Genomic DNA, 26,939 nt, shown 5'->3' with positions numbered 1-26,939 from the left:
GAAATAGCCTACAGTCTTCAGCAATCCTTAATAATATGTAGATGTTGAGATGTCTTGCTGAGAAGATTGTGTTCATACCCTGTGGTTATAGTGCATCAATTTTACAAAAAAGCTAAATATTACCACGTACTTATAGATTACATCAGAAACGAAGTAGTCTGTAAATTGCTACTTTTTCTCAAAAGTTATCTTGTAATAAACTTTTACATTGTCATTTTGAATTTGTATTTTTGTGGATTCTGTCTCAAAACTCACTTTTGTGGCATGGTGCAACCAATAACTAAAAAGCATAATCGTTTGCATTTCTCAATTCGTCATCTAATCTATTCAGACTATTCCTGATACAACATTTTCTAAACGTTAACTAGCGTAAAAACAACACACAAGCCAACATTTGTCATTTCATGACAAAGAAACCATTTGCTTTCACAGATGCCGATAAAAGTCTTGTAACTGCAACTGTGATCCTTTCTTGTGCGCCTAACCAATATGGACCACGATGTACAACCACTTGCTCCCCACCGAATGAGCAATATCGTTGTGATTCCCTGACTGGTGAACTCAAATGCATTCCCGGGTGGATAGGAAGACATTGCGAACATCAAAGTAATTATTTTATTCCGATTTTATTTTAACAAGGTGATATTGCAAATTTGTATTGTTGTTTGAAAAACCATTGTGTAGGCATAAAAAACGGGCTTCGTTGTGATTGGATAGCTGGCGTAAACTTACAAAACAAGTGGATTGTTGTTATATAGTTTGATCACAGATAAATGGACCGTTTTGCTGGCTGGGTGATAATTCGCAGCAGACAGCTTTCTAAAATACTTTGAGCTAGGCTCAACTCTGATACTTACGCTATTCTAGCTACGTAGTAACGGAAATTAACTTTTTGCCAACTGTAGCACTTGCTTCATGATGTTTCAAGCATTGTTTGATCTACACAAGCAGCGGCGTACGTAGGATTTTCTTGTAGGGGGGGAGGAGCATTTCACTTTTTTTTTTAAAGCAAAATGTCTCTTTATGAATATTAGTCAACGCAGGATAGCCGCAACCATCTTAAGTTAACAATACTAATTTTTGAATTTGAACGAATTATAAGTTATTTCGGATTGAGTTCGCACTGAAAAAGAAAGTCGTTAATATTTCAAGCTTTTTCATCGCACTAGCTTCACATCACAAACAATTACTAGTTAACGTTGCTGCACAAAGATACTTTTGTCTTGACTTTATGTTTGACTGGAGATAGTGTATGAACAAGAACATATACCAGAACAATGACTTACGGTTATATCTGTAAGATCTTCTCGCAATAATAAAATAATAAACTGTTTAATCTATTATAAATAAACTTAACTTTGACTTTAGGTCGCAAACGTCATACTAAATTTAAACATACGAAAAAGGTCAAAGTTAGTCACAGCGTTTCCTCAACACAGCAAATTTGATTTTACAATAAATTATCGCAACGTTGCACTTGATGATATAATCTATTTTATACGCACGTATGAGTAAGAACCTCAAAATTCATATTCAGTTTTAAATTAATGTTACACATAAGGAGACATGTTGACTCAAGAACAAAATAATCAAGCAAAATAAACATCCATCTACTTCATTGATATGAACAACAGGGGAAGGGTCGTTTTGTTAAATGATTAAAATGAAGATTTGTTTTTGATCAAGTGTCTTATCATGGTTCTGCTCATTGTCAAAGAATTTGTTTTTCACTTTTCGAAAATTCTCAAGTTTAATAGTGCAGCTTGAAGCATTTAAATTGTAGTTATTGTTGCTTTTGTAATCCTCTCATCTTCATCTTACACAAGTGTATTTCTTCAATCATATTTTATCACCGTCTTCAAGGCCTTCCTAATTAGGTTGTGAGAATGAAATCTTATCAAGCGATGATATTGTTTTCAATCATAAAACGTTAATTTATTGCTCGCTGCGTTGTTCGCTGTGGCTAGCTTAAAGGAAAAAGTTCTGATGAAAGCAAGCAGATGAGTTTTAAGTTGCTAGTTGAATTGCCAGCTTATCTGTTTACATACCTGTTCCTTTTTTTACGTAAAGTTTGTGCAATTTGAAAGAGTACTATGTTGACAAACACAACTAAAATATCTTTTGTATCTATAGCAATGAGAATTCTTTTATAAAATGCCGGATAAAAGTTTGTGTGAACGTCTTACAACTGTGGTTGTTGAAGAAAAACTCATGTATGTTTGTATGCAAAGAACAACTTCATTGACGAAAAGTTTCAAAACTAAAATTACCTCACTTTGAATTAAACATGTTTTGATTCGCTGAATGAAGCAAAAAGGTGAAACTAATCATAAGGTTGCCAAGAATAGCATCTTTGTTTTGTCATCATTGTGTATGAAGTCGTGTTTTATGGCACTTCCGTACGATGACAATTAACATTATCATAGTGCTTTGTTCATTCTTGAGCATGGTCCTTTTAGTCATGGCTTGAAAGTTTTGGAAAAATTTTTGCCGACGGCCAAGGTCTGTTGACTGTTGTGGCTGTTGAAGTTATTCGGCTTTTTAAACTTGTTTTTTAAATCTATGACCACAAACCGCAAGGCGTCGATGATAATGAGTTTTTTCAGACGAAATAAAATTTATCTTTTCAACCTTTTAAATCGGATTAGCAAACTATTACTGTACAAATTGAGAATAAAAATTCTTTTAATTTCACACCAAGTTGATGCTGTCTTTAGATCCCCGGTTACTTTTATGAAACACAAAAAAACAAAAAACAAAAAACGCAAAACTCACTGTCATATTGTTGCAGTGGCATAAGCAACACTCGAAGGAAATCAACAATTCAATTATTGCTGATAATGGAAAAACTTATCGATATTTTGTTTTGCATGGAAATCTACATGCTCATGAGTAGACTGGTAACAATAGCCCACCATGGAAATATTTCGCTTTTTACAAGAAATATCTTTTTGCTTGTTTATTTAATTAGAGTTTATTTATTGTTTATTGTTCAAGAATATCACTTTTTCACCAAAATTGTTTATTGATTTGTTCTTGTTTTTCTTGACAATTTTATGACAGCGTGTTAATGTTTTTAAAACAATTTTTGGTGGATAGCTCATAAATGAAATCTTCTTCATGTAATTTTTCAGTTTTTATCAGCAATGAAGTGGCATCTCAGTTCATAAAACATCGAAGCAAAAGGAGAAACTCCTTGCATCATTTCGAGGAATTTCAAGGAGGGAATATAGAACGGGAATGCGAAGAAGAGAAGTGTTCCAGGGAAGAAGCAAGAGAAGCATTTGAAGACAACGCCCTGACAGTAAGAAAAACCTTTGTTTTTATGAATTGGGCCGATTTTGAAACGCAACAGCAGGATCGTATTGACTACCCGTATTATTACATGTCGTTGATTAATGATCATAAAGTTGCAGCATTGAAGAAAGTGAGGCGTGGCTTCTATTACAATAATGGTGTTTTTGCACTTTTTCAAATTTTGTAGCTTTTAGTCACTCCTCTTGTTACAAGAGAAATGCATGACTACAGTGAAAAAAACTATTAAGAACAATGAAATATTTGTGATAGCTTAGCTCATTTTACATCAAAAAAGCGAGGAAATATTTTGGTGTCGTTTAGAATTCCCATTAAAACAGACATTTCCAAATTTGTTGTTTTAACTCGACAATTAAAGCTGTTCGACCCGGAAGTACAGCGATATATCCCACCAACATAAATACTTAGAAATCATGAAGCATTGTAGCAAAGAAAAAGGCCGTCATATTATTAGCATCATATTCGCTAAATCATCTGTTCCAAGTAACCACTTCGTTGCTAATTTATTGTTTAAGAGTTAAGTGATTCCAAAGTGCAGATTTTGTCGCAATTAAGACTATTGTTCCCTTGTCGCTATCCCGTGCACAATTTAAAAATGATGACACAGCTTTTTTGAAATGTGTTATGTCTAAAGATATCTCAAAGTAAATTTTGTATTGCAGGCTGCCTATTGGAGAGTATACACAGGTACGGTAATGCTTGTATAACTCGATTGGTTCTTGACAATACACTTGCCAACAACTTTGATAATAGGCCTACCAATACTAGATTTTTTAATATGCAATGGGAGGACTGTTTAATGACAAGCACGCATTATCATAGCTGTACAATGTGCATATCAGTGACGATTGCTTATCAAACCACAAAGCCCGAATAGGATTCATGCAGCATCAATATTTCAATAACAGATGGTAGGCCCCGCCTGCATCGTTTTTCGTCTATAGGTTATTTATTAGTTTGGTTTCGGTATTTGTTGATTTCTTGCAGTAGCCTATAGCCTACACACAACACAGACAATTTTCAATGCAAGGTTTTGCGTGGGTTAAATGAGTGTGTGAGTCTCTTCGAGAGTCGTGACGCTGGTCACTGTGATATAAAGTTTAAATGAACTGTGATGATTCTTCAAACAAATGTTTATTTTTAAGTTTGATGCAGCAGTTTGCTTACATTCAGTCCCCTTTTCACACATCTAAGTTTTCTGCGCTTGAAAATTATCTCCGTTTTGCGAATGATAGCGATATGAACTAATGGGCGTGTGTAATGTTATTAAGTTACCAACAGTTATTTCTTTTTTATTACGTACAACCAACAATTTTTTAATTAATGCAGCAAATGTTATTTATATCACTTAAAATTCCCCACTGTAAACCACATTGCATTTATCCGTTTGTGGTCTATCCAGAATTTGTAAGTTGCTGCTTGTTAAATGATACATTAGTAGGCTACTGTAGTTATGCCGAGAACTACATGATGACCAACATTGAGAATATGCAGTAATTTTTTTAAGCAGAATCACTTTGCAGATACAAACCAATGCCGACCGTATCCGTGCGTTATCACAAACTCTGTACGTTGCGAAGACCTGATTGGGAACTATGCTTGTCACTGCAAACCTGGCTACAAGGGAAAGAAGTGTCAGTATGGTACGTTTTGCTTATGCTGCACGCTATACGCTTGTGGTGTGTAATATCCTTCCACATCAAGAACGAGCATTGTGGAAGCTGAACGTTGGCTGACGATTTTTAGGATCCTTGTGTGTGTTTGTTTTCAACGTGATTGCAAACCTCTACAACTCAAAAAGTTTTGTCTAGAATCTAGATCATGTTGTTTGTGTACCCATCTCATAAAATCTACAGCTCGACCGCCACAAAAAACGTAGGCACGATACGGATGCAGTAAGTTGAAACTTTTCAAGATGTGTACTTGATTTGTTGCAGAGATCGATATTTGCCAAAGCGGACCTTGTCACAATGGAGGAACATGTCAAGTGAGTTCCTGTTCAACACATTATGTTTTTTCTCGTAATTGTGCTTCTATGTGCATATGGGTGTCAAGAGTAGGTTATAACACTTCATTGCTATTTCAAACTTTCAATTGGACTGGATCTATATTTTTCTATTTAATAAGCATCTTCCGACGATCCCACAAAGGCTGAAACAGGCTGTAAAGGTTACTTTGATAACAGTGATTCAATTTACTTGAATTATATAATTCTATTGAATAATTATAGGCTATTTCTTTTTTAAATTTCATCAAATTGAAAACACAAAAAATCCACCATGAAGAAATTTTTAATGAAAGTGCTGTGCAAGAATGACCTCGAAGTTGTAGGCTAATATTTACTTTTAATAAAAGTAAGAAACTCTCCAAAAAGAGTCCTGGCAGTTTCTTTAACGAGTTCATCCTCCTCTTTGTTGGTTCTTTTTGATATGAGATGAGCTTTCATGAGACATGAGCTTTTCTAAGACAGAGCTCTGTTGGTACACCCTTTCCTTGTTGAGTGTTGCTTTGCAATCTTGGGCTTCCAAATTTCGCATCCAAATTCGTCCTTGTACTCGTCCAAGGAGCTAGAACATCTTGAATATACGAATAAGTGGATCAGTTCCTTATGCCTTTTTATACAGGTGTGTCTAATCTCTCTTGCAGATCCCAATAGAATATTGATCTCCGTGCACGTCTTTCAGCTTTCTTAGGGTGAACATGACCACTTTTTGAGAACGTAGATCAGCATTCTCTCTTCAAAGGTAGACACCTGCCACTTCAATAGAACCAGGATCAACACAAAGCTCTTTGATCTCTTCACATTCATGTTCAGAAAACTTGCTATAAAAGCCTTACCATCGCTATCACTATTTCTTTAAAAAATAAGCTCTCAAAAACGGTGAAGCATTTTGAGACAACTGTTTTGCCGAGTCGTGCAATCAGCAAAAATAGCTTTTTCTTTTCCGAAGGAGACAAATCTTCACTGACCTACGGACCCTGCAGCGAGAAATGTAAAATTGAACCAACATGATTCTGGTCTGCGTTCCATAGGCAGTAGAATATAATGTGGCATAACGCCACAATAGCTGATTGTAATAAAGTTTTAGAAAACTGAGAGTGAACAATATCAATAACGTACAGCTCAATTGAATCTATTGCACATGTTCAGACCAAGATTTTTTTTACATTTTTTCTAAACACCTGAGTTACTTGATTTTACAACGCCGATTCGGGTAGTAAAAACTAGCAAAAAAACGTGTTTTGCGTTTGGGTAAAACCGTGTTAGAAACACTAGTTACAGTACAACAACACAACGGACAGCCTTTTAACGATTCACTCAACACTCACTGTACTTGTTTTTGCCACCTTGACGAATTGAAAATGTTCAAGTTTCTTTATCGTAAAACTTTTCCCGGAAATTGTGTGTTGCATCAGCTATATTAAGCCGTTGTGTGTTCACGAAAAACTAACTGAACATCTCAAATCAATGCCACAACATTTTCAGGAGGTCGTAGGTTAAAGGTCATTTGAATTAAATGTCGGTATCATAGGGTTTGGCATATAAAAACCAAGTCGCCCGTTCAACCAAAGATACTATCACAAGCTTTAATATACGGTATCTGAAAATCTATTGATGAGACCCTGTCAAACTTTTTTTTTAAATCAGATGAAAGTCATGATGGGGTGAAGTTGAATTTCGCAGATAATGACTATTGTGATACAATGCTTTGAAGCTCACAGTAACACATTGCACAAAAATACAAAACGATGGCTTTTGAAAAAAAGCTCGAATGCAAAAATTTATATCGGTGTATTGGCTACGAATCAAAGCTAAAAAAAAGTCGTCGCCACCCTATCTTGAGTTTGTGGTCAATCATACATGACCGAAGTCTGCAGTGACATGATGCCTACACATTTCTAGTTTGCGCGACCACAAATTGGATTTGATCAACGGGTTTGATGCTAGTTCAGGTTCTTGCTGAAATCCAGTCAGTGCCAGGCCACTTGACAGAATGAAAATGTTTGGCTGATGTCAATAAGACGTTAATCAAGAGCACGTGACTTTTTGGACAACGTTATTTCCTTGCTACTAACATCGATATAAAATTGTCTATTTGCTGTGCTTTGTTATTTCCTTGTATTGCCCACGTTATGTGATGCAATGGCCATTTGGCAAGCACTGCTCAGGGAAACAACGTTTTCTTGAATAAGTTATTTTGTTATTGTTATTTAACTTCTGTGCCCTATTTGGAGGAAAACTGTTAACATTTGGAATATTTCATCATTTTGCAATGTATTTAATCTATAGACATAATTTAAAATTTGGAACGTTTAAACTTGAAAACTTAAAAAACTGAACGATTTCTTAATCGTGGCCTAATACTCTCACCGGCATGGCCTATCTATTCCGATGCTGTAACATGGGTTTGATAATTTGCAAATTAACAGTTTACAAAAAACGAATTAACAACCGTAGTCTACACAATATACATTTTGGTTTTAGTAAGATCAGTGGAGGCTGAACTTCATTTTAACTTTTTCACCACGAATGTGACCAAAACAACGACAACGTTGATGATTACTAATTATGTAAGGCTTGCTTTGTCAAAATTGATGCCAAAACAATAAAACCAAATTAAATTTAAAAAAATAGTAGTTCGCTTCCAAATATTTACTCTTGTTCTTACTTTTGCTCGAACATGTTTTCACAGCGTCACGGGCTGACTTCATTTGCTTGCATCTGTCCAATCGGATTTCGTGGGTCCACTTGCAATTTAAACATTGATGACTGCGTGGAGAGCAACTGCGGTTTGTACGGAACGTGTGTGGATGGAATAAATGACTTTACCTGTACATGTGATGCTGGCTTTACTGGTAAGAGGCCTAACTGCCAGAAAATCTAATTGAGTTAAAAGTTTTTTTAGTTTTGTCGGAACTCTTCAGCTGATTGATGTCAATAAGCAAACAAATGATGCTTAGATTAAACTACTGCTTTCCGCAATAAAAGCACATTTTGATATAATAGGCTGTGTCTGTTTCAAACCAGAAAATATCAATTTTTTCCTTATGCATCGAATTTAGCCTTCAATAGTTCCACGTGACGCAGGTATGGAATGCGACATCAACATCAACGAATGCGAAGATAATCCCTGTCAAAATGGTGGAAATTGTAGTGACCACATTGCTTTTTACACATGTCAGTGCCCAGCTGAATACGACGGACAAAACTGCGATAATCGAATAAACCCTTGCATAAGTAGTCCTTGCAAAAATGGTGAGTACAAGCATTGTAGAAATAAACTCAGCATACAGCCTACTGCTGCGTACAAAACTAGGCTATATATTGTGTGTAATATTTTTTATTCCAAACTGGGCTGGTTATGAAAATGCCTCAGGGAGACGATGATTCTGTCATTTACCCTATCTTACTAAATGCACAACACTATTTTATTTTTTATCTTTATCTTTACTTTATTTTTTGTCCTTCTAACCATAGATGGGAAATGCATTTTAAATGAAGAAGACTACTCGTACACTTGCACATGTACGTCTCTATTCACCGGTAACAGGTGCCAGCATGCAGTGGGTTCAGTTTGTGCGGCTGAACCTTGCTCGAATGGAGGCACTTGCTTTGTGGATCAAAAAGAATTGAATGTAGTGGAAGACACAAGTCAAAGTAGCAATATCGCACAGGTAAGATTTGGCATCGTTTAGGCTTCAGCTAATTTTTAAAAAGATTATTTTTAAGCTGTTTTTGAAGGTCCAAAGTGCAAACACTGTTCTGTAGACTACATCTTGTTTCAAATGTAATCGATTTAAGCATATATGAAAAAAAATATTTTTAATCTTTGTTTTACCAGCGCGCGAATGAATTTCTAAACCGAAAGATTTTTCAGCTGAAAACCGGCAAAATTGATTTATAATGTTGCTACACTTTTTTGACATACCGGTAGTTTAAAAGTAAAACAGTGAGGAGACGCACTGTATTTATTGAAATATAGGTTTAATTTGAAATAAGTATAATTGCGTGAAACTAAAACATAGTTACATTTGGGATTAATTTTCATGTCTTAATAGTCTAATCTTAAAAGCATCAAATCATCCACAAAAGTCAATTTAATGAGCAATGTGGAACTATGTAGGCTGGTGGAAATAAATATGCTACTGTAGCCTGGCAGTCGACTTATGCATGGACTAAATAAACTCGTTTTTGGCAGCCTACAGCGTTTTCGTTTGTTTCACGATTGAAAACTAATTGTGCAGGAATTTACCTGCATTTGTCCAATCGGGTACCGAGGTGATACATGCGAGGAAATCATCAATCCGTGTGAGCTTGGACCTGACGACCTTTGCCCTTTCAACTCTACTTGCTTTGGCTTAAACAGGCAATACATGTAAGTTTGTAATGATGTGAAAATGTAAATCTATTATTTTCAATTCATTGAAAAACTAACAAAGCTCTTCGAAGAGAATCGTTTTTGAGCAATCAAATGCAAATGCGTAGCAGGTTTTTGTGGTGTTTGTGCTGAGTAGTTTTGGTAAGCCTTGTGAAAGTGTCTTTGTTTTAAGTAATGACTTGTCTTTACCCTGTCTTAATTTGCCATAAATAAACACGCTTTCTTTTTAGATTCTACTATAACCTACTACTATAAGTTTAAAACCACTTAATATCGGTACTTGAAATTCCCTTTATATAGGATACAAAGCCTTTGTCAATGGTTTTTTGTGTGATTTACCTTTGGTAGCAATACCACTATAATCGCTTTAGGAGGCTTGAACTAAGACTAAACTTATCTAGCCTGATGAAATAAATGATATAGGATAGCCTACCGTACTATTTACTGTATTTGAAGCAAGTGAAGTGCACGTTGAAGGAACTTACAAAAACGTTGCATACCCAGATGCCCTGAATCGGAGCAGATAACTCGATCACTGCAAGCCTTTCGCAACTTCCATCTATCTGTTGTGTCTTAATATTGCGTTTACATTCAACTATAAGTTGTCACAATCGATAGAAATTAAAATTATTTATTGAGACGGGTGCAAAGCACGTAACATTTTTAAATGAATTTCAAATTGATGGTCGTAAATGATTTACAAACATTTCTTACAAGGTTCAGTAGAGAGTGCATTTTGAACTTTAATCTTTGTTGCAGATGTGTGTGTTCAGACGGATTTACTGGTGCCTTATGCCAGACTCCTGGTAACGACAATGACGTAGACAAGCTTCGTTGTCAAGACAACCCGTGTTTAAACGAAGCAAGATGTATTCACCACAACAATGCGACTACGTGCATATGCAGGTTCAGAACAATTGCTAGCTTAAAATGAAAAAACATAAGTTACAAGTGCAGACTATTCGTTAAAATGCAAATATGTTTTTAAATAACATTCCTATGCAACACACGGTAGCGTTATCAGCAGTATAGCATTGACAGGGGGTCTAGGGAGTACTTGTGGACCCGGGCCGGGGGAATTTTAGACGCCCGGAACCTCTTCAAGGGGCCCGAAGTCATGAAGAAACCACCGGGTATTCTTTGGATACAGAGAGTTTTCTTAAAATTCTTATTGATTTGGGGCCAAAAATCTCATTGGTACCAGGCCCAAGATATCGTATCAACGGCCCTAGTTATTGGAGAGGGGGTCCAGAGGGCTCTTTTCAAACCGCCTCCAGCATAATTGCAAGATCCCTTAAGCTTTCCAATAAGCCCGGGAGTTTGAAGAAACCACAGCGAGTTCTTTGGATAAAGCGCGTTTTTCTTAGAATGTCTTGATTTGAAGCCCCAGGATCTCATTGATACCTGCCCAAACTATCCTCTCAACAGCGTTGCCTACGCATTTGCAACTAATCTGGCTTGATTATTAAATTATATGCTAATGAGCATCAGCAATCAAAAGCAATTTTTCGGTTACATTACCACAATCTCAATCTGTCCTGCAACAGTTCATTTCAAACTGTTTCAGTTTTTTTTTTTAAATGCTTTGCCTATGTCTAGACCTGTTCAGTGCAAATTGTCAAGGTTGGGAAGTAATACAGGCACAAGAATAAGGATTAGCTACATTACTTCCAGATAAATCTTATTGAAACAAACGAAACAAAATTAGTCTTAAATTGTTGTGAAAATAACTGCGTGATCTCACTGACTAAAATGTTTATTTTGAAAACAGAACTGCGGATACGTAATAACTAGGGAAAGTAAAGTCAATAAAATCAAGTTTTTTCAGTGACTTATTTCGGTGTGATTTTAAGTAAAAGTTCTAGACACAAGGAATAGATTTCAAAATCTTGATTTGATACTTCAATAAAAAGTCAATTTTTTATCGTTTAGTCATTTTTTTTTAATTTTATGTCAATAAAGTCAATTTTGTATAATTGACATGTCCGGTCCAAATGTTTTCTTTCGAATGTTGAGAAAAATTGATACTAACAACTTTTTGTTCATCAATCTCAATCTGTGCTTCATTTATCTTCTTAACGTTGAAAACACTGCAAAACAATGACGACATTTCCAGAATAATGAACATAGAAAGACCAGAAATTTCATTGAAAGCCGTTTCGACACCGCTCAAAAGCATGGGGCTGTGTCTCTGGCATGACACCGAAAATCGTGCCGTCGATTGAGGAGTGGCAGTTGGCACCCCTTCGACTATAGCCCTTGATTTCTTTCATGGTTATGAACAGTAGCCTACACTGCTCTAGGGAGAATTATTACAGCCCTTCCTTGGGCTATCTATGGTATACTGAACTGAACATTACGTCACATTTCACCTCCTAGTGAATGTGATGTTCATTGTGGAGTTAGTTGCTTGCCAAAATAGTCTTCAGTCGTACCTATTACATTCTGTTGAGGATTTCAATGTTTTCCCGTTAAGTTACCTATTTTTCGTTCAAGCAGCCTTATTTTAAATACAAAATCCAAGAAACAATGATTTATTTAGTCAAATTTTTGTTAGGTCAATAAAATCAATTTCATTGAATTTTAAAGTAATTTATTTTTTATTTTTAGAACAATTAAGACTTGCCCTCCCAAAAACCTAATTTTTTACTTTTGTTTATCGTCAAAAACAAAAGACATCATGAATCGAATTGCTGTTGATAACCAAACACATCATTTCTCGCTGTCAGTAATTGCAACCGCAACAAATAGAAAGTAGACCGTCGAACTTTGTGCTGTTCTCTCCAACGTTGGCTCTTGTTTTACAGAACCACGCAAGCCACAGCTGACATGGCTGAGGCTAAAGGGCCATCGTACTTTTCTAGTCTTCATTTCGTTAGCATTTTATTTTTTTTTATTTTTAGTGATAGCTAATATACACATCTAAGTACCTTTAAACAAAAGGAAAATAGTGTAACTTTATTCTTAGTTAGATAGTAAGATTGTTTTGTTCTTCAGAGCTGGATTTAATGGAACAAGATGTGAAAATGAAGTTGATTTTTGTCAAAGTTCACCATGTATCCATAAGGGAGAATGCATTCCCGCACCCAATGGCTTCTACTGCAACTGTGCAAAGGTATCAGCCCAGTTTGTTTTTATTTTATTTCTGACCATCACAACGAAAAACAATATATGCCATGGCCAAACAAAGCAGAGGTCTAGAACAAGGTAGAATCGTAGAAACTGGACATTTCTGAAGATCTGGGCATGGCACCAATCAAGCTTTTAGATACCATGCAAATCTATTATGCAAAAAATAACAAATCAATGCAAACTTGTTCTTTAATTTAATTCAGATGATACATTTTTAGAGATTCAATAAGCTACTTCTGCTAACTCGTTGAGCTAAGCCATTTGTTACTGTACTGGTGTCTGTGGTAGCGAATTACTTACTCGTATTTGACGGCGGCTTTTTTTCGATATATAATATACGCCGTGTCTTTGAACACATTACAACAAACAGATGAAATCTCTATCTCCGGAACAACTAATTTTCCTTGAAGTGATAAAAGATTTAAGTGGGGAACGTAACTTTCAAAGAAATCTCAAAATCTCTCTTAATTAAAAATTAAAAAATTGATTTGCAAGCGAATTCCGAGTTGTCAGGATCAGTAAATAATGTTGGTATCACACTGATTACTATCTTATTGATGAATGCTTCGACAACAAAACACATGCTTTGTTGGTAAAACTTCTTATGCAATGAAACTTTTAACATATTTAACATTATTTTAATATTTGTTGGTGTTTTGTAACTTTAAATAAACTATTAGAATACTTTTCATGTCAGAAATGACGCATTAAACTTTAATCGTTACTCTGTTTCTTAGCTTAATGTGTCAACTTTGTTATGAACTATAATCTTGTCTTTTGTTTGTTTTACTGCCAAGTGGAAATTGGAATTCTAAATTTTCAATTAACCACTTGAGTAATAATCGTTTTTTCTTAAATAACTTTGTTGTTTTGTTACTTGCCATATGACGTGACAACTTTATTTTCAGTCAGTTATTGGGTTGACTTGATCAGTTCTACATACAAAGCTAAAATGTACATCGTTGATGCAGCTAATCTTAAATTCATCCGTTCAAAGTCGGCGCTCCATTAGTTGGTTTGTCTCATATTAAAATATTTCTAAAAAATCGACAATTCAGCGTCTCGAGTTTCAAAATTGTTGCAAAATGCTTTGTATTTCCAGGGGCACCGTGGAAGGTATTGCGAAGAAGACATCGATGAATGCACTCTAATGAAAGGTTTGTGCCAGAACGGTGGCTCCTGCAACAACACTGATGGTTCCTTTCAATGTATTTGCGGACCTTACAACACTGGAAGGTAAAACAATCACGGCAACGTTGTTGAGAGACCCCTGCAGCCAAACTAGCAACAGTCACAATTTCATGGTGTTTCAACGTCTCACCACGTCGGAACGATGTAAAATTGCAACTTCTGCCAGCTGGAAATGAGCAGATAAATTTACCAATGTCTTACTTGGAACTATTTGAAGGAAATTGAAGAAAATTTTTGTTTTTTTTATTTAGTTCTGTGACGTTGTTATAAATTAGGTCATTCTAGCTTTTCGTACCAAAGTACAAGTGATCACGTGCCTTATATACTTGCATACATTATGCTCATACACGCATGGCACGTATCAACAAAGGCTGAAATTCCGTTTTTGGATATCCCTATATTAGATAAATTGTTTCACAGTGTTTTATTGAGTGTCTGCCAAATCGAACGTGATCGGTTGGAGTTTATAAAAAAATAACGCTACTCAAACAATTGCTGCCTTTTCAAAATTTCTGGGCCACTTGTCAAATTTTGGTTGTTGCTACTTGAAAGCATACGGTAGAGTAGGCTACTGTAAATTTTTGAATTATTTATCTACATCTATTTTGTGTAATTGTCTCCAGCATTTACGTTAAATGGGCATTGAAATTTATCCCTTGATTTTTTATGTTTTTAGATACTGCGAAACGCCATTTGATCCGTGTGATGCTGTGCCGTGTGGAAATGGAGGGACGTGTTCTCATACAAACAGCGTTAACGGTTATATGTGTGATTGCGTCGCTGGTGAGTGGTCTTTGTCTCTTGTTGCAAGGTTTTCACTGCTTTTTTGCGTTTATAGTGTTTAATTGATCACAAAAAAGCGAACTGAATAACGACACAACTCTGTTTGAAAGAAAACATTAAATTATGTAATCATTAGCGTTTTCTTTTTACTTTTCAGGTTATGGAGGCAACGACTGCAATGACGTCATTGATCCATGTACTGACGTCACCAACCCTTGCTTGAACAACGCAGGTTGCTCTCCTAACCCTGATCTTGCATCAGAAGCTATATGCACATGCCTGGAGGGATACTACGGACGCACGTGTGCAAAAGGTATAGACCAGATTTATAACGACCTACAGGAACTGCCCACCTTGATCAAAACTTCCGTTGTTTTGCATTTATTTCTCGATACGATATTTTACTCACTTACATGTTACGAGATTTATGCGGTGTACAACACAACACATTCGCTTCAGTTTATTAAATGGATTAAACACTCACTAAATGTGTAAGCCCGCAGACTTACTAACGTTGCAATGTTTTTGTTTTTTTTATTTGACTACAGTATCTTGCATCTGATGCGGTTAGGTTGCTGCTGTTTGTTTCTCTAGCAGCTTAGCTCAACAACAGCCTTACCAAGCAACATGTTACAAACACTTGATAAATATTTCAGAAACTGACAACTGTGCTGTTCCATCCAACATAACAAGAAATTTGAATGGCAAAAGTTTGCCACAACTTGTAGAAAGATCTGATTGCGGCAAAAATGGCGACTGTGTATCAACTGAAGAAGGGTTCATATGCTACTGCAACAGAGGCTTCGACGGTGACAGGTGTCAACAAGGTATTGGTGCTTGCTAAATGTATTTAGTCGTTTACATTGAGAATATTAAACTGTATGCAATTGACTATTCCGTTCTCAATTGTTCTTCTTTAAAAACTGATTGCATGTTTGAAAGCATAATTTTAATTACGCTTCTTGTCACAGTATACTTGGCCCCGGTGGTAAACTGCACATCAGAAACTTGCCAATGTCCTGCTTATCTCGTTGATGAAGTCCTCTACCACGGTGAGTTGCTCTCGGGGTTGATAAGCCGTAAATTTGTAGATCGCTAGTTTTCAAACTACTTTATTCTAATTTGGAGATTTTTAATGTTAGGCTATTTAGAAATTTGTATAGTAGAAGTGACTATAACCACTTTCAAGAGGTTTAGATTTATAATTGTCTCAAATCATATCTTCTCAAGATCCTAATAATAAACAAAAATTCCTTGTAAAATATTTTACAGATGCCAATTCGACACTGGCTTGTCAGTACCAGCACTACGATCAAGGTGCATGCAAAAAAGTCACTTGCATAGCTTCATCTTGCCCCATCAGCAGCGTTGATTACCAATGCAACTGGCGTTCAGGGTGTTTGGAAAAATTTGTTAGTGGAGGTAAGAAGCAACATCACAAAGCATCTTGTTTTCCATAGATCAGTTTTGTTGTAGCAATATTAACTTTTACCCTTTGCACTTTCTATGCCTTTCTGTTCACTTGGTTGGAACCGAAGCGTCGCCATGGTCTGAATTTTAACACGAAAGATCAACTTGCTGTAGGCTGGATAGCTTATGAATAAAAGCAGCTTTTTAACATTTGCGTGCGTTTTTATTTTTTCAGTATCCAAAGGCACACAGATGAACAGCACTGAACTTTGCCCAGTTATTGAAGTTGTGCTTGACCGCAAGAAGTTATTAGAGGTAGGCCTACCTCAGATTAAAATACTTTAGAATGCCGTAAGATTTTGTTGCGCCATTTTACGATATGAGGTTGTTCAAATATGGTACAACGCAATTCCCTTGCTTTTCATTGTCACCCCATCCTCTGTAGGATGCTATGACGGCCCTGATCGATTTTCCCTTCAAATGATACCGTGAGATATTTCAACAGCCACCATACCTTCAAAAATCAACAAAATTTTAACTTGCAAAATAAGAATGCTGTGAATAAGTTGTAACTATTCCGTTTACCGGGGAAATCATGATATTGCATCACCTTTTCAGTGCTTTTAGGTTTAGTTAATTAATCGCTGGAATATTTATCGTCAGACTAAGAAAGTTTTTTTAGAAACCTGATTCCTATAATTTTGCATAAGTTACTTGTGGAGACTTTGAGCTGGTGATACAGACCTGGTCACCAAGATTGACAGCAAAGTTTCCGATTGTTGAAGCGTAGTTTTCTGTAAATTATTCCATTCAATAGGTGCTGCTGCGTAGAGATTTACCCTTAATGTGTGTTGCTCAAGAACTAGGCGGTTTAACCAGCGCTGCACGTTGGGCGTTCTCAACGTTGGGCGTTCATCCAACTGAGATATCGGGGCGGGCGTGACGAAGTTTCCTGGCATTGTAGCGTACGAAAAGAATCAAATATTACATTTCTGTGCTTTTGTTAGTGCTTTCCCCTTATATTCAATAGTGTGCAATTAAATGTGTGAAGCTTTATCGAATGAAATTTCCACCAAACTTATATGGTCAATCAACATACCGAAACATCAACTGAAATTATTCAACTAGAACTTCCATTAAGTTTAACAATCTTTCTTACAGGTAGGAATTATGTTTAAATTTACAGTTTTAGCTGCATTTCTTTCAAGCCATGAAAGTCAATAAGTTCTTTTGCCGTTGTACGGTATGTTTGTTTGTGGTAGCGCTAGCCTGAACCCCATTGTCGGACCCATAGCTAATGTCACCGTGTCTTTTGACTGTTTCGTATTGGATTAACCCATGTGTTTTTATTAATCCATTTTTTATGTTCAGGGAACAGTGACAGAAGAATTTTGCAGTAGAGTTAGAGAGTTGCCAAGTTACAGGAGACGCTCTACTTTTGCCACCATACATTGCACATCGTACGAGATGAATGAAGCCAACGTTACCATTGCGATTGCTATGGTAGGAATGCCGCGACTATCAGACATTTGCTAATCTAATGCCAATGCCAAGCATCGTTCTGTGGTGCTGAATAGTTGTAGTAAAATGCACCAACATGATGCCACCCCATAGGGCACAGGGAACACCCTACGCCGACATGAAACCTAAATATTGAAGATATTACTCAAATAAGTGAACAAACAGTAGAATCCCAAAATTGTAGTTTGTACACATCCTAGTCGGAAATTCAGATCTTTGTGAAGAACAACCTAAGCTATCTTTTTAGACTCCACATTCCCGTTTGCGGAATTAGCCACCACGATCGACCATAACCGATTCTTACCCAGTAAAAGTTACAGTCTATTTTACGTCTCCAACAGCACCAAACGATAAAAAAGTGACAAATTTTGCAGTTGGGAATAAGATTATAATAATAATTCAATGATAATGATGGAATAGTTTGATGACTGATCATCGAATTAACTCTACAGATTGCTATTACAGCTATATTTAATGTTTTGACAGGACAGCATTTCTTCCCAAGACCAATCTGTTCTATTAGCATTTAATATTTTTCAAAGATTGGAACAAGAATTTGTCAATTCAAGTGATTCTGGTCAGTCGCTATTACAGTTTGAACTTCTTTGCATATCTTTGCACGAAAATATGTTTAACCAATTCTATTATTTGTACAAACTCTTGTTTCATAACACTGAAAATTCTCAAAAATGTTTTGTGGTAGGCAGTAGGCTAGTGTTCAACGTTTCACTTTTCCAATGTAAACTTAGCAGCATTTAATGTTTATGAAACTAAATATTGTACACACATTTTGAAGTTCCTGATGTGATTGTATGCTAGAGGACTTCGATTTAGTAAATGCAAAACGACAAGCTTCTGATAAATTTAGACAAACCCACATAGTAACATTTTCAGCTTCTTTTCACCAAACGTTCTAGTAAGTTATATTGAGTGCATTATTACCTAAAGGTGAGTCCCATACTTGATCCAAGCATCCGGGGATGAGAAGATAATGTTCTCATTATACTAAGCCTTCGGCACTAACGAGAGTAGGGTGGCCTGTCCCTTTCTCTCCGCTGCCTTTCCTTCAGCAACTACGCCTACCCAATTTATTACACCCAGGGTAGAGGTGAGCCGTGTTTTTCAACAACCAGCTTAAGCCGGGAGTCGAACCAGGATTGCATGATTGGAAAGCGAGCGCCTTATCCGCTGCGCCATCCCACCGCTATTGTTACCTAAATTAACGGTAAAACAAGTTATATTGGTCTCTTCATGTGGTTTCTAATTTGTTTTTCAGAACCAAATCCTTTAGCAGAAGATCTTGATCCCATATTCTCAGCAATTCTTTCTATGAGATTCGGTGGGTCGCTTGGCCGAGTACAAAACGGCAATGACGATCGGTCGAAACCGAAATCGCCTTCAAGTTCTCCCCAGGAGTTCCTCGGATTGGGATACAACATTTTTTTTATAATCATCCCCATCGTTGTGCTTCTTATTATTATCGTCATCATTGTCTTATGTGTTCGAAAACGAAAGCGACAACGCAAGGAGCTGCAAGTGATGTACGTCGCAAATCCGCCAAACCAAAGTCACAACGAAGAAAACGACTCTGATCAGGCATCGGTGGGTGTTTTATTGTCAATACTGTAGTAAGTTTATCTATTTTTTGTTGTTTTGAGTATGCAATAAGCAACTTGGTAGCCTACCAATAAACAAAGGTAGCGTAGCCTACCACAACTTTTTAACTTGCAAAAAGTCGTGAAAATCTTGCAAAAAGATCAAAACATGCCCTCTTTAATTTTTCGTAAAAGCAAATTATGCTTTAATTGAAATGTATGGTAAATAATCGTATTCAAAATATTGGTTATTTAATATCTTTCCACAATATTGATAAACTAATAAAAGACTTCCAAATAATCTGTGGTAGCTGTAGGGTCGAATGTGCTTGATAGGCCTATGTGCTTTTCAAAGCTCAGCCTACACGAAACTTTTTTTCAGATGACAACTTCCCGATCAAACCATGGAAGTCCATTGAAAAAATCTAAATTGAAAGACGATTTGGTTAATCCACTTCTTGTTGAAGGGCCAACGTATAACGGTAAGAACAAAGCAGGCAGATAGATTGTTGCAAATCATATCTGCAATACTACTATTTTTTCTGCAGTAAGCCAAGCTTTATAAACTGCATATTTTTTGCAGGACTACTATCACGGCCCGCTGCTGAGAGCAATCCTTATGTGGCAACACCGTACGCCACTTCATTGTCTTTTTCGCCTAGCAACTCCTCTGGACAATCCTCTAAAAAATCTGTGGAAGAAGCAACTATTGATTTTGGTGTGGAGCTTAGCCGATTAGGACCTTTGAGTAAGTTTTACTCGTTTTATATTTGATGCAAATGCTTTAAATATTATCAATTAGGAATAAAATCATTATAGACTACCCAGGGCCCGATTAACCATAAGGCACACGAGGCACAGGCCTCAGGCCCCCTGGTTTTGGGGGCCCCCATTATTTTTTACATTAGTAGGGAAAGTACTATAATTTGGACCACCTAATGAAAAATCTCAATATTTTTATAAAAATCCACAACATTGGGGTGCAACTAACTTTACTTGATTAGTTACAGGCTAGTTGGTTTGCAAAAACAATTCCAATCAAAAAAAACATAACACAAACAAAGAATACTACATTATTATTTTTTTTATATAGTGGTCCATATTATCAACCCAGTTTCTAAAATGGACCACCCTGTTTCATAATATGGACCACCATACTGTAATATGGACAGTTGTCATGTGAAAGTAAATATATCAAGGAAGTCAAACTTCAAAGGCATGAAATAGAACACAAACACTCAATAAATAAAAATAGTCTGAAACGTTCATGATAGTCATCTCAAACAAGTTTCAAATCATTGATCGTTGGCACAGTTGTCACAACTTAAAAGGTTAAGCCTTTTCTCACTTGTTTTGCTGGTTTAGCTTTTTCTGTGAACTTGATTTTATGTTTGTGTGGCGTACCTGTCAGCACAGTAGCCTTTGTAGTTTTTCTACGTTTTCTTCTCTTCGTAACTTGTTTTGGAAGTGGGCTCATGCCCTCGACAGATACCCTGCATGAAATGCTAACTGAACAAGGTTGTAAGTTCTTAACACTCAATGACGATGGTCCTGGTGCTTGTGAGATTGCTTCATACGGTGCATCAGCTAAAGTTCCAGCATGTAATTCTGTTGACATGATAGAATTTTTTGCCACTTTCTCAATGTTTACCACATCTTGTGACAAAGGTGAAATGTTTCGAGAAATTGCATCTTGAGTAGACATATCTTGATCATCAATTATTAGCGGTGATACATTGTTTGGAGAGGTGTCTACTTCATGAGGCTTGTCAGTAACTTCAGCTGAGTGAAAATCACTTTCATCAAATACAAGAGGATTAATGGGGTAAATTCCTGCTTTTTTAAATCCATTTACTGCATTTAAATCCAATTTCCATGCTTAGACATGTCATCAGAATTTAATCAAATTGTTTATAATATCAAAGTGATTATGCAAATTACTGGTAATAGCTTTTATCACTATAAGAAAGCAAGTTACAAATATATTTTATGATGCACTCTAAAAAGTTTGAAAAAAATGCATAAATCTCATGGAACTTCATTTCTATGCCTGTCTTCATTACTGAGAAACAAATTTCTACCACTTGACCATAACCTGGACCACTGGACCATATTACCAAACAGTTAGGTGGTCCATATTACAGTTAGCATAATCTTATGTTGCTTGGTGTCATTTAGAATTAATAAACTTAAACTAAACAGTGGACATTTCTTTAAGATTTTGGCACATAGTCATTAGTAATGCCTCTCCTGCAGATTACTTTTGTATAATCTTTTGTAACTGTAGCAATATTTAAAAAATTCTCAATAGTTTGAACCAGCAAAATAACATCGCAGACCCCCAAAACACAAAACCTCTAGTAACAACAAAGAACCAGCTCAATTCTTTGAATCTGAATTCTGAAACAGTAAAAACTAGGTCAGTAAGAAAGGTTAATTCAAGATGTTCACAAACCATGAAATTATTTACTTCAGTCATTGAAAATACAGCAGTGGTCCAAATTATCAGCCGGTCCACTTTATACCGTAGGCGTAGGTAGCGAAAGTTGTTGTGCCAGTATGTGCACACTTGTTATTTTTGAGTAACAATTTCAAATTGTGTAACGATTTTGCAGTAGGCTAACAGTTGAGCACTCTTGCTCTGCATCGAAAGCGATTGCCAATAGGAGCCCCTAAACTTAGCTGTGCCTCGGGCCCCCGTGAGCCTTAATCAGGCCCTGAGACTACCTCAGCCTCCTTAGTATGCCAAGCAGTTTTATTGAAAACCGAACTATATTTCAATACTGATTACGCAGCCTTATTTACGCAAATACATTATGTATCGTCGGCTAATGTGAATCTTGAGTCTTTAATTTATGTTTACTGCTCCAACTTGCATTCTGAAAAAGTTTTCGTTGTATTTTGTTGAATTGCTGTCATTTCGTTCTCGTAAGACTTTGGAACAAACAAATTAAATTTTACATCAAATATAGTTATTACTCTATAAAAACTCTATAGCTTGTTTCATCCTAAAAGGGGGGTCATCATAAGGTCCTTATTCAAATAGAATAATAATTTGCTCTGCTTGTCTTTTTGCTTGGCATTGAGCACTTTTTATAGTATTAATAGCATTTATTGTTCAAATTATTTTTATATATTTTACAGATAGTCAATACGAGGATATGCACGGGGTCACCCGATCATTTACCTCTGATCGGCCATCTGTGAGTACAAGCGATACGGTTTATAGTTTCGCTCAGGACGCCGTAGCGCCCGGACACGGAAAGAAAAGTCATAGAACAAGAGCCTCTACCGAAAAGCAAAAATTTGACAATCGTCTTTCGTCCGCCTATGAAGAAATTGCCATAAATCGTTTACCCGTTTTAAAAGATAATCCTTATGAAACAGTAGAGTATATTGGACCTTCACCACCGTCTGAACCTCGCGGTAAAATCTTCAAGCTTGAAAGTAGTAAGCAACGTGCTGCGGCTTCGGAAGAGCAGTATAACTTTGCAACCGAAGTTCCTAAAGTCGGAGTGCCTCCTTCACCTTTCGTTTCACGTCGTTCCACAAAGGAAGAGGAAAGCTGTGATAAGGAAACGGAAACAATTAGCAATAACAGGAGTGGATCAGATCCGCTTTCTGTAACAACCTCTGGCGACGACTCTGGAATAGAAGTTTTAATCACGAGTGAAAGTAGCAGTCCGGTTATTGAAAGCCGAAAAGTTGAGTCGAAAAGAGAAAATTACCAGACTCCAAATTCGCTTTTTCCGCAAAATGATGACTTGTTCTTTCCAAGCAGAAACACTGAACTTCCAGATGTATACGCTGTGCCGCGGCATGCCAATCCTGCCGACAAATCTTTGTAACTTAACTATCCAGCAACGCATGATCAGTTACAATACAGTAATTCGCGAAAGAGTTTCAAAAGTAAATGAAACAAAAATCCAAAATGACTCTTCCTAAATCCTATTATTCAATTTTTTTGAAGATATTGTGTCTTATTTCTTCACTTGTGTAAATAGTCTACAAATGCAAAATAAATGCAATTATTCCTTGAGAAATTCTTTGGACTCTCTTGTTAATGCCATATTGTGTATAATGAGCTAATTTGTAACCTTCAGTTTCTGAGGTTGGAGTAGTGATCAATAGCTGCAGCCTGCAAAAGCAGCAGTCTTCAGATTGGCGTATGTGTTTTTTCATCGTTGTCCGACTATACGACGTTTCTACATATTTTTTAAGTTAATTTTAGGCTTGTTCGAAAAAATACTGGATACGTAATTGAAAGGTTTTTGATAGCTTTCAAAATCCAACCAATTTTTTTTTTGTTGTGAGCTTGAAACAAAATGTCTGAAAAAAACTTTGGCTACAAAAATTTGTGTAACGTAAAATTGTAGCCCAAGTGCGTGGACTAGCGCCTTGTTTTTATAGCTGATACTTTACACTGTTATATAATTGTTAAGGGATCAGGTATATTCGAAACATGAACATTTCCAAAAGAACTGAAAGTTGGTTGCGTTTTGACGTAAAATTTCTAGTTTTTTATTATGTTTTTTTTGGGGTTAATGTTGTCACAAGGATTCAGAAAAATGGGATGGAGCAGAATTTTGTTTTGTTTGTTCAAATATAATTCGTTTTAAACATCGCTGATTATATTATAATATTGTCAACTATTATCGTAATCAGGATGCGATATCTTTTTAGTTCAAATGCATGTGCTTTAATTTGCTGCATTTTTTCTTGGTTTCTTACATTCTTTAAATAGGCTAATTGTCTGTGTATTGTTTCAATATCTTTAAAACAGCCCACTCGTGCATTTTGCAACAGGCCTGCAAAGTGCCGACATTGCCTTAGTTACTCTATGAATTATTTTTCTATTTTTGCTACTATGACATCATCAAAATTACTGAACAACAAAAAATCATAACGCAACGAACAAACAGACCTGTTATAAAAAAAATTGCGCTAAACTTTACAAATTATAGAAGCTGGAAGCATTTTTGATGATCTACAAAAAAACGAAAATAGCCTATTGTTTTATTTGAAATACTACATAACAATTTATAACTTTGTTATGAGAATAAAATTTTTCTACACTTTTTGTACTTTGCATCATACCGTATGCCAGGTATGAGATCATTTTTCAACTGAAACACACTGTTATACAACTTGTGTGATCATACGTTATTCTTCATTTGAAAATGTCCTCACAACATTCACAGGTACTGCATATGCTCTGTATGTTTTTCTTGAAGGCTGAAAAAGCGTATGTTTATCGAAGTATGGGCTATAAAATAAAGTACCGTAATGTAATGACGACGTGCTTCGTTTTGCACAGCAATGCCTAAAGATGACAGAATACAACAACATGATATCAAGCAGAAAGGGCAATTACAAAAATCAAGTGTCTTTCTCGTCGTTAAGGACAGGAGTGGATTCTGATTTTTGCTGCTAGGCTAAACTATAGCTTGGGGGTAATTCAAAGACTATTTTATACTGGTAAAACAACTGTTTCATTCTAACCAGCTAAACACTAAAGTGCTTTCATTGACATGAAAAAAGGCTCCACTGTGGACTCGCCACTGGCTTAGAAAGGGAGCATCGATAGATATATTTAAAGTGCAACTGTACGATGAGTCGATGACTTTGACCGCACTTTATCTGAAAGAGCATGTTTCAATCTATAAATACGAACCTCGCCCTTACATTTTAAGGTTATATTTATCTCAATAAAAATTATCAAAACCATGGTTTTCCCCGCGCTTGTATTTTTGGCCACATTCCTGCAATGGCGGATTGTAGATTACCAAACACATCGGATTGTGACGTCACTTCTAGATAGACCTCGAAGCGACTATCTGTTTTGCAAGTCCTTTCGTTGTCTTCGTGCTAGACCTAGTCTTAGAGGAAGGAGTTTTTTTTTCGCTGCTTCGATATTGTTACACGTGCTTTTTATGTGAAGGGAAGTAGTACAGGCTCTTTGCAATCTTGAGTTTGAAAAAAATAAGTCAGGTCTGTTGTCTTATTCATTGAGATTGTTGGGTAAGGGACCGACCAAAGCTGTTATAGGCCGTAAACCCGTAATCGGGGTTACTTTGAACGGACGTGAATTGTTAACGTTTGTTCAAATTTGGCTGTATATGAGGTTACTTTAAACACATTGAAAGTTTTTAAAAAACCTTTTTGATATCGGTACTGTAGTATATTGACAATAAGCAACATATTTCACTGAAGAGAACATATTTACACGAACTGGTACACGAATTGGCAATAGCAATTATGATGCTACAGGAAAACAAGAAATACGGCTCAAAACAGTTCATATCAGCATCGGTTTTGTAATTACTTGCCCCACATGTATTCTAAGTCAGAAAACCGAAGAGTACTTCTGTTATTGAGAGGAATAGCTTTGGGCTGTACTTTGACAACATCATCCAACTCATAGAGCATCTCATCTTTGGTTTGGGGCCATCTCCATCCGTTTCGATTGCACTTTGTCAATGTCAATACCACCGCTTCTTCGCTCTCAACACTTGTCACTTTATCGGGGAAATGTTGCCCTTCGTATTCAACAATTAGCCTATGTACTCTCCAGTTGCAATATCTTTTTTATTAGATCTTTCTGCTTCATTTTCTTCAATATCACCATCAGAAACCGTATCATCATCTGATGAAGCACCATCTTCTATGCTTTCGTCCTCATACGACTCATCGCTTTCCGATTTATCTTCACCGTCTGTACCGGTAACTGCAGTTGCACTTTTAGATGTGCCTGCAAAAAATATTTATTAAGAGCAGCAGTGCAACGAAATCGTAGCTTTTTGCAAATGGTAATGAAGTTGTTAATGATGTGCTTTCATAGCAGAAATATTTTAGACACCAATACCAGTAGGCTACTGGTACATAAAATTAAGTTATTTCACCTTTGCAATAAGACTAAAAAAAACAGAGGGTTCTAGAAATAAAAGAATGGTTACCGGTATGTGCTCTGGTGCTCACCTGCTTCTGCTATCTCATCACATGTGATGCCTTTCCCTGGAATGACATTGATCTTCTTTCTTCTCTTTTTTGGTCTGTCCTCATCCGCACCCACATCCAGTGTTGTACGTTGACGCCGTCAATTTGACGGCGTCATTTGACGGCGTCAACTTTTTGTTGACGCTGAGGCTAGCGCCGTCAATTTATTTTTCAGTTGACGGAAGTGATTTTGAAATGCTTGTTTTTCTGCAAGGAAATAACTAATAAGCAGGGCCCGCAAAAGTCAATAAAGTCAAAAATTTTTAAGGACTTCGTTTATCCACAAATCAAAGAATAAAGTTGTTTTCATCACCTAAGGGACTGTTTCTAAGAAGTTTATAGGTCAAAATAAAGTCAAAATTGATAATAAAGTCGAAATTTGTCAAATTATGGCTTTTAACAAACTTAATTCTGTGTTTCTAGAGAGTAATTTTTGTCAAAATCCTCGTGGAAGCATTGCAAATCAGGAACTGCGACACAATTAAACCATATTAACCCATAAAAGCAGGAATATGTCACAATGACCACGGATCAGCAGTAACTTTTATCGCAAATTGTCCTTTGTTTATTCATTGTTACGTTGTTATATAATTTTTATAAAACACTCCCTCTTCAC

At 36.3% G+C, this 26,939-nt stretch overlaps 1 protein-coding gene across 1 annotated transcript; it reads left to right on the top strand.

The window, feature by feature from the left end:
- Nucleotides 1–404: 404 nt before the first annotated feature.
- LOC145776120 (uncharacterized) lies at nt 405–24,613 on the top strand. The gene is made up of 24 exons (XM_082587524.1): nt 405–606; nt 3,135–3,304; nt 3,978–4,002; nt 4,839–4,958; nt 5,253–5,302; nt 8,010–8,172; nt 8,405–8,572; nt 8,795–8,991; nt 9,562–9,692; nt 10,455–10,601; nt 12,693–12,810; nt 13,930–14,063; nt 14,695–14,801; nt 14,959–15,114; nt 15,458–15,628; nt 15,773–15,853; nt 16,074–16,223; nt 16,447–16,526; nt 17,583–17,714; nt 18,219–18,309; nt 19,009–19,334; nt 19,710–19,809; nt 19,911–20,075; nt 22,472–24,613. Exons 1-24 carry the CDS (start codon nt 405–407, stop codon nt 23,173–23,175), a joined length of 3,888 nt encoding a protein of 1,295 aa, XP_082443650.1. The 3' UTR covers nt 23,176–24,613.
- The last annotated feature ends 2,326 nt before the right edge of the window (nt 24,614–26,939 follow it).

This window comes from Aplidium turbinatum, chromosome 8 (genome assembly GCF_918807975.1).
Source record: "Aplidium turbinatum chromosome 8, kaAplTurb1.1, whole genome shotgun sequence".
Classification (NCBI taxonomy): domain Eukaryota; kingdom Metazoa; phylum Chordata; class Ascidiacea; order Aplousobranchia; family Polyclinidae; genus Aplidium; species Aplidium turbinatum.
The sequence above is the reverse complement of the archived record's forward strand: the minus strand, read 5'-3'. Positions and strand labels throughout refer to the sequence as shown.